Here is a 12,500-nt window from a genome sequence, read left to right as displayed (position 1 = left end):
TAATGTTGTAATTTTGTATGATATTTGATTGAAGGAGCTTCCCATCCCTTCCCTCTGCTTCCCACACTCCCTCTCTGCCTGTTTCTCAGTCTCATTCTATGATGGTGTCCTTTCTGTAATAAACTTTGATAAACCCAGTTGTCCTATGTGACAGCAGCTGGTGAAAACGGGAACAAGTCGCCAACCAATCAAACTGCTCTGACCTTTATTTATTTTTTAAATCGACACACTCGCTAATCAAGCCAAAACATTGCAATACAATGGATTCGGTGAGTAACCCCCACTACTGCACACCAACTAGGTAGCCTATGCAGTGACATTTTAAAAACATTTTCAGAATAAAAATCTGTCTAAAAACATTCGGTCGGTCGGTTGGCCGCCGGACTTGTTCCTTGTTTCACCAGCTGCTGTCACCTATGTGGTCGGCTGGTCGCTCATGTGGAACCCCCCCCTACACACACAGTTTGCCTGAGGAGGGATGCAGGGCGCTGGACACCGACCTGACTGGTACTCCTGTCTGACCAGCTGCAGCTCCTCCCGGAGGCCCGTGTCCACCGTGCTGATCCTGTTGAGGAGTTTAGTCTCCGAGCGTCTCACCCTGTCCGCCTGGTGCTCCTGCTCCAGATGGCGCTCGGCTCTCTCCACGCGCACAGCCAGGAGGCCCAGCTGCTCACTGAGCCTCCCCTCCACCTCCACCTGTAGACAGGCACACAGACAGATAGACAGGCACGCACACAGACAGACAGGCAGGCAGGCAGACAGGTGGACAGGCAGACAGACAGGCAGGCAGGCAGGCAGACAGACAGACGACAGGCAGACAGACACACAAACACACAAACACACACACACACACACATACAAAATGGATTAAGCTGCTCACTGAGGATCAACCTGTAGACACACAACTCACAGTCTCTCACCTAATAGTAATACACACACATAGACACACACACACCCCACCACAACAACACAAGCCATGCCACTATAGAGAAGGACCACTGCTCTGCTTCCTTGTTCCTCTGACCACCAGTCACATCCTGTACTCACTCAGGCCCCCCCCCCCCACCCAATTCACTCATATCACGCCTTACACACACGTTACCATCTTGTCTCGCAGTAGAGAGCGTGTCTGCTCACTGCTCTGCGTGTGTGTCTGCTCAGAGCTGCGTAGCTGCTGCTCCGTCCATCTCCTCAGCGTGTGTGTGTCCTCCATGGCCTCCTTCAGACCGCTGGAGCTCCTGCAGGGAGGCAGAGGAGGAGTTGGATCACACACACACACCCAGCACTCGAGTTGAGGGGGGATGGCATCCCCCTTGAAATAAAAACGGTCAAAATCATCCCCCTTCTAAAACTGCCATCCCCCCCTTTCCATCCCTTATGTCATTTTTATCAATGAACGTGGTATTACTATTATTTAAACATTTCGTTTTGCGCATATTGAGTAAAATACTGTGGGCGAGGGGGCACATGCGAGGGGGCACAATGACATTTTTACCAAGTCACTGACGCTGAAGTCACTGACACTGAAGTCACTGACGCTGTGAGATGATGCTCACAGTTCACCATATGATAAAGCCCACCATCCCCCCTGATTTTCTTTTACATCTTGAGTACTGATCACACACCCACCCGTCTCACTAGGTTCAGAGAGGACACGCCCACATCCTGTATGCATCACATTTCCCACTTTTACTGTACTTGCAGTAACAGTTCAGAACAGCAGTTATTTGGCGTTATTTGGCGATCCTTGATGACGGGTTGTGAAGTGTCCTGGTGTGTCCTGGTGTAAGTCCTGGTGTGTCCTGGTGTACGCTTCATAAGAGTCAATATCTGACGCTGCACGGCTGATGATGTGAGCAAGCTACCCCCACCGGACACCAAATAAACCATGAATGTTAACATTATTCACAGGTTTAGGTGAGGTGTTTGGGTGTTTTTGAGATGTTCAGTGTATCACTTCTGAAACGGGTCTGTTTCTCTCCTCCTCCAGGCCGAATACTGGAGCGCTTGTGTGACATGAGGCACTCGGACTCAGAGTGAGGCGACTCGGGGGGTAATTAGTAAGAGTGACCTTCTCAGACACACAGTCTGTCACATACTTTGTTCGGTTTCGTTTAATTTGACGGCGAGCCGTGCAGGCAGGCAGGTAGGCAGGCAGGCAGGACACACTCTGCTCTCTGCTCGTTCGACAGCCAGTCAGACAAATGCTGTTTTTTTCCCTATCTGCTATCTGTCTCTAGAGGGCAGAGAGAGAGAGAGAGAGAGAGAGAGAGAGAGAGAGAGAGAGAAAAGAAAAAGAAAAAAGCCATCTGTCCGTTCTGCTGTATTCACACAAAACCATGATTCACTGAGTTGAGTCCCTTCCAAAAAGATACAGAGTGACATAAAAAAGCTGTCACCTTGGATCTGCTGAGTCAACATTCCAACATGGCGCAATGACTCATCAATATTTGCCACATGGGTGATTTCTGATGTGACTCCTACAGCTCCTTCAGAAATACGGCATGGCTCATTGTCAGCCCTCACATCAAGTGTGTCCTTTGGACTGAAAAGCTTCAATGAAGCGGGCCACTAACAGTGTGTGGGCTCCGTGTATGTGTGTGTGTGTGTGTGTGTGTGAATGACGTCTGTGTGGGCTCTGTGTGTGTGTGTGTGTGTGTGTGTGTATACACGTGTGTGTGTGTGTGTGTGTATGAATGAATGAATGAATGGACTTTATTGTCATTGCTACAGTACAGGTACCAAACAACGACATTTAGGAGGGGTGGCTCCCCTGGTGTTAGGAAAGGGGAAAAAAAACACTTTAAAAAAAAATCACAAGAAGGGAAGGAGCTGGTTTACATAAATAAAGGCTATGTACACTATCCACTGTACTATACTGTACAGATAGACGACTAGGGTTGTCATATTGCACAATAGTATTGTTTCACATTTATTTAAAGTGTCACAGTATGCAGGCTGTGTATATGCGTGTATGTGCGTGTATGTGTGTGTGTGTGTGTGTGTGTGAATGAAGTTTGTGGGCTCTATGTGGGCTGTGCTGTGTAACAAAGACGTGCCCAGATTGCAGATGAGCCAGGCCCAGGAGGTCTGCTACTAGGTGGCTGTCTCGTTCACTACCGGACGCTGGCGCCCAGCCAAGCCAACGCTAACAGATTGATTACCTCGGGTCAAATCCTGAAAGGTAGTTTCAGTGTGGATACAGAAACACAACAAGTGGACATTCAGCAATCGATTTCTGTCTCATCATTTATGGTGTTTAAGGGTTGTAAATAGCCCAAGGGGATTGCTATCTCTTATATTGCCCGCTGGGTTAGCTACATTCAGACCTAGTGTTGTGTACTGGAGGAAGTAAGAGGTATCTTCCTGGAGCTATATCTAAGGGGTTACCATTACCACAGCATGTAGCATGTAACTGTTATATTCTGTGGCTTAACATCAGGTTTGTGTTGTTGTTTTTGTAATTTAGCATCTGTGATGTTCGCCGTTAGGTTCCACTTGAATAGGGCACCTACCAAACATATCTAAAAATAGCACAGCCTCAGCTCCCAGAGAGTTACAGCTCCAGCAAAAACAGCTGATGGAAAGCAAGGAGGCGTTAAACAACCTTCAGCAAGCAACACAGTCCCTCCAAGAGAACAACAGAACGCCAGAGGCAAAACCCTCACTCAGAACCAGGGAGTGATATCTTGATTCAATGCCTCTCGGCATGCCTCACCTCTCTCCCTGCGGCATTGGAAACGTCAGTGTTGAGGGTTTTTGTATTAAAAATATTTATATAAGTGTTCTGGACCAGCTGTTTCTCTAGCGGCGAACCAACCATCTATACCCAGCCGCCCGTATGCTCTCATAGGTCACTGCTGAAGATTTGGTCTTGATTCACAACATTGTTTTTTTGCTGATTTGATGTGACACAAAAAGGTGTTGAAAGTGGAGTGGAGAGGTGGTGGTGAGTGGAGAAGTTTTGGGAGAGCCCTTTTGGGAACACGTTTCTAGACCCACTTGGCTTCCAGGAGGTTGAGGTGGTTGTGCAGGTCAGTCCAGGAGCTCCTCTGGCTGTGGGTCTGCTCCGTCAGAGAGGCCTCCAGTCTCCCCACTGCCTGAGACAGCTGCACAGACAGACATACGGGCAAACAGACAGACAGACAGACAGAGAGATGGGCAGACAGATAAGCAGACAGGCAGGCAGGCAGGCAGACAGACAGACAAGAGTATATTTACCATTTACCGTACACTGACACTAGTATAGTATAGTATAGACTGAATCCACTGAAATAACTTTCATTCAGGTTTTTAAAAATAATTGTAACACTTGTTGAGCTTTATTTGACTGCATGGCCTTGTAACATATTTGACAAATAGGCTTCGGTTGGCTCGCTGTCATCATTGGCATGGGCATAAGCAAGGCATAATGCCAGACTTCACTTCTGGCAAAACGTTTTATCAACAAGCTGGGGACGACCTGGGGGGTATTCCATCAACGTCTCTAAAGGAAAATCTAGGCTTATTTTGATAAGTCTCGCAAGATTTATCAAAATGAACCTAGATTTTTTTTAGAAGTCTCGCGAGACTTAGTAGTAGTTGTAGAAGTATTATTATTATTATTATTATTATTATTATTATTATTATTTCCAACTATACCCTTATCATCCTTGTTGACATGGTAACATTGGAGCATCCATCAGTGGGAAGCATCTAGAACCTTGTATGAAACAGCGATTATGATGTCACAAACTAACATCATGACATCAAAGGCTTGGATTATCATAGAGACTATAAACCTGCTCTGCAAACACAATTGTAAACATTGTACCATCAGTATATAATTTATACCATGGGGGAACAACATAGCAAACTTTGGGCATACTTTAAATGCAAAAGGAGTGAAAGGAACTCAGGTAAGTCGTGATTTTAAGAAACAATGTGTTAACATATTAACACACATTAACACTTTATAATAACTTTCATCCATAAGGCATTTATAAACCACTAATAAATAACACACAAATAAATGTGAATATGCTTTTATCATGTTATGTTCTGTTGTTATGCTCTTAGGTCATTCCTCCACTGATGATGATGACGATGATGTGCCTGAGGAGAGTGTGGTGATAAGCAGTGATGATGAAGAGGAGGAAGTGGAGTGCCAGCAGCGCAATGCCTCTTGCCAGATTGTGGTGAAGGAAGAGGAAGAGGAGGTCCCTTCCTCAAGCTGGGCCTTGACCTTTAGATCAATTTTGTTTGGTTAGTGAATGACTTGTTCACTTTGATACTAGAAATGTTTTTCTAAACAATTTTATGGGGTGGAATTAAAAAAAGATATAGTAACAACTTAAAAAGAATGTGCTTTTTTAAAAATTTTATTTTATCCCCTTTTTCACCCAATTTAATATCCAATTGCACCCAACCTAGTATCCAATTATCCCCTGCCTATTGCGTAGGATCCGCCACACGACCCCGTGGCCGGCAGCCCAGAGGAGAGAGCCAGGCAGACTAGCTGTCTGGCTCCTCGAGCCCAACACCGTTATTCCGGCACCCCGGGGGCGGTGTTGCGCGTTGGATCCTTGTCCGGAAATAGTCCTATACCCCCCTTGGGAGCGGCCGCTCAATATGCCGCTCCCTGTGGGCCCAGGCCATATCCGGGTCTGGCTAGACCGGGATTCGATCCCAGTCCCCGGTGGGCAGCTTGCACCAGAGACTGATGCTTAGACCGCTGCGCCACCGCGGGGCCCAATAATGTGCTTTTTTAATGGGACACCAAAATAAATAAAGGATAGAAAAAAGCTAAAAATAAATAAATGTGAATATGCTATAACATGTTATTTGACTATTGTTATGCTCTTAGGTCATTCTTCCTCTGTGGCTCCTCGGGGGAGGGTGTCTATGAATCATGCTGCTGCAGCCATGATCGTCATATCTGATGATCGAAGCGGACGGCAAATTTTGACGATGGGAGACTTTCAAAGGTCGCTCGTTCTCCTACCTGGGGACTACCAACTGGCCACCAACTGGGTGCTTGCACCTCAGGCACAGACTAAGGTGTCCAGGAAGAGAGCAATGGAGGTGGCTGATGGTGGCTCCCATTCAGAGGAGGGAACCTCTCTGAAGAGACATACCGTAGAAGGGATAGAGACACAGACACCAAAAACAGAGTCCTTGCCGGTCAGGCACAGAGAGTGTCCAAGAAAAGAAAAAGGTGGGCACTGATCAACACCCTGGCGGCTACCAGTCAGAGGAGGGAACCTCTCAAAAGAGGCAAAAAAGACTTGGAGATAGTGACAAGTGATTCTGCAGCTCCCCTCTCTCCCTCCCTCCCTCCCATGCCTGTACCCTCCCTACCCCTCCCTCCCTCCCTCCCTCTCTCCCATGTTTCTCTAGCAACATTGCAACCTCACACCCCTCCCTGTGAGCTATAACAAAACCAAAGAAAAAATTAATAATTGAATAAAGAAACAAAAAAAGGATTTGATCTAATTCTTTGTATAGTCAACACCTGAGACTGGATACGAATACTCACGAATACACACTGTGTGGTGTGATGTATGTCTGCGATACAAACACACCATTCAAAGGTAGGTGTGGTTCAGTGTCAATATCCGAGAGTTGGTGGAACACAGCCACAAAGTCCGAAACTATCCTTGGAATGGAACTAGAATGGACCTATCGCTAAGCCACGCCCCAAAATAGAAACTGTCCAATCAATCATAACACAGCAAAAGTCACTACAGGCAGAAAACTCGGACAAACAACTTGCTAATATCTGATGGTGAAAAGCTTCTAGACAAAATATTCTTGTCATCTTTAAAAAACATGTCTATTATTTTAAATCAGAAATCTGAAATTTGCCAACTCCCGTCATTGTAAGTCATTGAATGTCATTCAGTCACGGTCGGTCAGTCAGTCACTGTCAGTGAAGCGTTGTTTGTTTGTCCGAGTTTTCAAAGGGGGCGTGGCTTAGCGATAGGTCCATTCCCGCCATTTTTAACATTTTACAAGTTTTCTTGCCAAAATCCCCTGGTTGGATCCGTTTTATAAACGCCATCCATTCACTCCTCAAATGTGACCCGTGGTCACAACCGCCAGAAGTGTGAGGATATCGGCTGTTGATGCTGATCCTGTCGTGCATTAACGCATACACACTCCACAGTGCGATCGCAGCCCATTCCTACTGAGTTGTCAGTCAGTCAGTGTTCTAGTGGCTTGTGCTGATGCTGACGGATGCCTGTGACACTTTTCACTCTTTTCCAATTATAGTTATGGCAGCTCTTGACACCACTACCCCCCCCCCCCCCCCCAGAGTTAACATGCCACAGTCTCAGTGATTTACCGTCCAGGCCTAGATGGAGCACATAGAGCATGCTGGGGAAGGTGTGTGTGTGTGTGTGTGTGTGCGTGTGTGTGTGTGTATGTGTATGTGTGTGTGTGTGTGCGTGTGTGTGTGTGTGTGTGTGTGTGTGTGTGTGTGTGTGTGTGTGTGTGCGTGTGTGCGCGTGTGTGTGTGCGTGTGTGTGTGTGTGTGTATGTGTGTGTGTGTGTGTGTGTGTGTGTGTGTGTGTGAAGCGGAAAAAACAATCAACAGATTGCTCATACACTGGCTGGAGGCAATAACAGCAGAGTTTGCATAATTGATATTACACTTCTTCCGTTTGAGAGATCTAAGTTCCACTGTATATTGCCCTGTGGGCAAGTCCCCTCTCACCCTTCAAAATGGATCTGCCAAATACAACAGTCTTGCTCCAGTCAACCCTAGCATATAGATACTACACACAAGTGCCTCTCACGCCCTGTATACAGTGAGAGGCAGGACTAAGTCTCCTCTACAAGGAGGGAAAGCTCAGATCAAAGTGTCCTAGCTGGAGCTTGGTCAGGTTGAGTGGACGCCAGCTGTGCCTGTCTGATACCCAGCCCAGGTCTGCAGTGCAGAGGCTCTTACCTTCAGCTCCATGTCCTTCAGCCTGACCTCCAGACCAGACCTGAGCTCTGTCACCTCCTGCTGCAGACTGTGGATCTCCTTTCCCCAAGAGCTCACATCTCCTGACAGCTGGGCTATGCTGGCGTCACACCTGAGACAGGTGGACGGGTATGGGGACAGACAGACAGACAGACAGACAGACAGACAGACAGACAGACAGACAGACGACAGGTTTAGGCGGATTGACCAGCAGACGGACACAGTTAGTGGTGCAGAGAGAGAGAGAGAGAGAGAGAGAGAGAGAGAGAGAGAGAGAGAGAGAGAGAGAGAGAGAGAGAGAGAGAGAGAGACTCCCACGGGTTGATCATTGCTGGCAAGCATGAGAACTCCAGCATTTGGTAAACATTTTTAAACATTTTAAAAATTAAATAATAATCATATTACGAACGTTTAAGTGTTGAAGAGCCCACTGAATATAACAAACAACAGTTTTAGGATCACTAAATAATAATTTGTGAATTGGATTCACTGTATCGTGTCCCTTCCTGCTTCAAGCTACTGGGTGAGTGATACATGGCTTGTAAACAAACGTACGTTTTAGGACGTGTTCAAAAGTAAGGACTAATCATCTAATTATGTGTTTTTAGCATGTTGATGTTCTATCAGCAAGTTGTGGTGTGCTAAACATGCAGTTATAGATGTTCATTGAGATATTCCTTCTTAGCTGCTAGCTAGCTACCAACGCGATGGTAGCAAACGTGTGTTTGATTCAGAGCGAGTTTCTCTGGTATTTGGTTTGAGGTGTATCAACATTAAAATAAGGTTGTTATTGTTTACATAAACTGTTTAAACCACAAGGCACAAGGCAGCTTTTCAACATTAATGAAAAGCTCTAAGTATGTGTTACGGTCGGGATTATTACCGCCGCCTTGTAGGGGTTACAAAGTACTTAGTCTGGGGAGGACTGAGTGGGACAGGATCTAGGTCCCCCACACCCAATACCTATGGCCTCAATGTTCAGGTGAGTGAGCAAGTTGTTTCCTGTTTAGTAGGTGGCCGTGAAAAGTGTGTGCAGTGTGTGCGAGGTAAGTGCCGAACTGACCTGACACTACCCCCTACTTTACCTAGGTCTATCTAAACAGGTGAGGCGCCCCTACCCCCAGGTAAGTAAATGAAATGGGAAATTACAGCTGTTATTCCCTTTAAATGTTTACTCAAGGATAAACACAGAGCTTATGGAAACATATTCAAACACAAAACGGTTAACTTTGGGTCAAGAACTTCAATATGGTATGGTTTCATTAATACACTGGTCACTAGCAAGAAATTACATGAAAGGCAAATCAATGCATACAATACATCTGTTCTAATTCACCATCCAACCCTGAATGCTTGAAATGTACACTTAATAAACCATACCCTTTAAATGCAACATCATCAACTTAACTGAATGCAGATAAACTCAAAACAGGCATTTCACTCTTACTTTCACATTGACATGTAACACATCTCAGTCTGAATGAGCAGTCCTTTTCCTCCAGTGTGGGCTTGTGTATGCGTGTGTGTGTGTGTGTGTGTGTGTGTGTGTGTGTGCGTGTGTGTGTGTGTGTGCGCGTGCGAGCGTTAGTCCGTTCAGCTCACAGTTCTGTTCGTCAGAGATTACCCATCCAGCAGAGATCGCACGTCAAGAGTGTCTGATGGCTGGCAGGGCAAACTTCGAAAACCCTCGCTGAACCCACGCCTCACTGGCGCACGCTTCTCCTCTGTCCAGGACAATGAACACCAACCACGTGTAGCTCCTTTCTCTCGCAGTTCACACACGGGGTGGGGGAGGGGTGAGCTGGCGCACGCTTCACCTCTCGATACCGACGACGTTCAGGCCTGCTCTTCCCAAACGAAACACTCGCCAATCAACGTATCCCGTACTTTGTATGACCACTCGGCAATATCTTCTTATCAAAACGATGTACTTGCAAAGAGCCCACACCGCGACCGCTCCGACCACGTTGCTCGTTCCAACTCACTGCTCCTCTCTCAAGCACACCTGCGCGTTCACACCTGCGCGTTCATGTGAGCTCGTCTTAAAGGCGCAGCATATAATTGTACCCGCTACATTCCCCCCTGCGAAACCCTGCCATGCCATCCAACATCCAAATGACGATGCGACCTCAGTAAAAGAAGAAATAAAAATACAACATGTCACTCCATACGACAGTACCCACAGGTAGGTTCACAACACAGGTAACATTTCAACCAGTACATAAGGATGCCTCAGAAGAGCTGAAAACAATAAAACACGGCATCATAACACTTTTCACTCCTCAATACCTAAAAACATGGACATGCATAAAGGTAAGTATAAAACATTTGCAATTGCACAAATTATTTCAAAACATAATCACTCCTGAATCTACAGGGAATTCTACCCCTGGTCTGTCTTTGAGACCGTCTGGGTTCAGCCACACTCTCACTTTCATTCCCTGCATCTGACCCACCCATAGTTCCCAGCTCCTCAACTACTTCTCTAATACCCAGGCCTGTGTTTGTGTGGGGCATGTGTGTAGTGGCAGGGATGCATATGAAGTCAGGGCAGCCTGTGTCAATGTCAGGGTCGGTGTCCTTACTGGACGGGTGCCTCTCCGTAGGCAAGGCGAGCCCTCTCCGTAGGCGAGGCGAGCCCTCTCCGTAGGCGAGGCGAACCCTCTCCGTAGGCGAGGCGAGCCCTCTCCGTAGGCGAGGCGAGCCCTCTCCGTAGGCGAGGCGAACCCTCTCCGTAGGCGAGGCGAGCCCTCTCCGTAGGCGAGGCGAGCCCTCTCCGTAGACGAGGCGAGCCCTCTCCGTAGGCGAGGCGAGCCCTCTCCGTAGGCGAGGCGAGCCCTCTCCGTAGGCGAGGCGAACCCTCTCCGTAGGCGAGGCGAGCCCTCTCCGTAGGCGAGGCGAGCCCTCTCCGTAGACGAGGCGAGCCCTCTCCGTAGGCGAGGCGAGCCCTCTCCGTAGGCGAGGCGAACCCTCTCCGTAGGCGAGGCGAGCCCTCTCCGTAGGCGAGGCGAGCCCTCTCCGTAGGCGAGGCGAACCTTCTCCGTAGGCGAGGCGAGCCCTCTCCGTAGGCGAGGCGAGCCCTCTCCGTAGGCGAGGCGAACCCTCTCCGTGGACGAGGCGAGCCCTCTCCGTAGGCGAGGCGAGCCCTCTCCGTAGGCGAGGCGAACCCTCTCCGTAGGCGAGGCGAGCCCTCTCCGTAGACGAGGCGAGCCCTCTCCGTAGACGAGGCGAGCCCTCTCCGTAGGCGAGGCGAACCCTCTCCGTAGGCGAGGCGAGGCGAGCCCTCTCCGTAGGCGAGGCGAGCCCTCTCCGTAGTTGAGGCGAACCCTCTCCGTAGGCGAGGCGAGCCCTCTCCGTAGGCGAGGCGAGCCCTCTCTGTAGTCGAGGCGAACCCTCCAGGATGCGCTCGCTGAGTGGGGGAATGATGACTGTCTCTCTGCCTGCCACTTTAACATATCCTATTCGGTCACTCTGTCCGAGGGACCCTGCCTCTTTTCTGATGTTCGCTATCACCCTGTGGACCTTAGCCTCTGTTTCCCGATACTTATTCATCTTCTTCATGCCGTCCGTGGCAACGAAAAGATCCTTCAGTTCACTTAGAACATTCATTCCCAGGATACCTGGGAGGCCTCTCATCTCTTCCACATCTGGGCTTTCATCTTTAAGGACAAAGACACACTTCCTGCCAACGGTCTTCCCCATGCACTCTACCTCCGCCTCCAGGCATCCAAGGACGGGAATTTCGAGGCCATTGGCAGCGGCGAGCTGGACCAAGTTGGCTGAGGACAACGCCGACTTCCCAAAGTACTCTCTGAAGTAAGATTCCCGGATTGTGGTCACCTCTGAGCCTGTGTCCAACAGGCAGTCAGTCTTCACGCCTGCTATCTTCACTTCAACGACCAAGCAGTTTCCAAAGGCACTTACACTTGAGGCTTGAGAAGTGTTACAGGGCTGCCTTGCCAGGTGACTTCTAATTGCAGGGGTACCTGGACTCTGGCGCATCGCCCCTCCGGGGTCGTTTCCTGCAGGCCCAGATGGCCCATCCCTTCTGAGTGGAGGACGTGCTATGCCCATAGCTCCCCTGTTCAGAGGACAGTGTCTGCTGATATGTCCTGGCTCATTGCACGTGTAGCAGATGAACTGCCCATCTTCGTTTTTCAAAGGGGGGCTTCTTGCCTTCTCGCCTTTCCCTTGTGTCATGCCAGTGCCACTGTGGCCCATCATCTGGAACAGTTCATCTTGACGGATGGCTAACTTTTGTATTGCTTCATACAACATCTCCATTGTCAACTGCGAAGCAGGTTCGTCGGTAGCCCTGGTAGCATTAATGGCACCTTTGGCACGGGAACTGCTTTGCGCACTATCAGACCCCTGAACCTCTTCCTCCTCAGACCATGAGATGGCGTCTTGCATTAGCTCAGCAAAAGTACGACTCTCATTTTCCTTCAGTCTCCTCTTGATCTCTCTTCTTAAGATATCATCTCTAAGCCCAAGAGCAAGCTGTTCTTTCAGCATTCCGTCTGAATCAGGGACACGCTTGGCATCTCTA

At 48.5% G+C, this 12,500-nt stretch overlaps 1 protein-coding gene across 1 annotated transcript in view; it reads right to left on the bottom strand.

Moving 5' to 3' along the window:
* Nucleotides 1-12,500, bottom strand: part of fam81b (family with sequence similarity 81 member B) — a gene marked incomplete at both ends in the record, with an annotated part of 22,198 nt that overhangs the window by 2,021 nt on the left and 7,677 nt on the right. Inside the window, 4 exons of the mRNA XM_080531311.1 lie at nucleotides 501-696; nucleotides 1,103-1,238; nucleotides 4,003-4,109; nucleotides 7,934-8,063. Coding sequence (XP_080387437.1) covers nucleotides 501-696; nucleotides 1,103-1,238; nucleotides 4,003-4,109; nucleotides 7,934-8,063 — 569 coding nt within the window. The remainder of the gene's footprint in view (nucleotides 1-500; nucleotides 697-1,102; nucleotides 1,239-4,002; nucleotides 4,110-7,933; nucleotides 8,064-12,500) is intronic.

This window comes from Nansenia antarctica, assembly GCF_963989245.1.
Source record: "Nansenia antarctica genome assembly, chromosome: 5".
Classification (NCBI taxonomy): domain Eukaryota; kingdom Metazoa; phylum Chordata; class Actinopteri; order Argentiniformes; family Microstomatidae; genus Nansenia; species Nansenia antarctica.
Note: the sequence above shows the minus strand (reverse complement) of the source record. Positions and strands in the feature narration are given on the sequence as shown.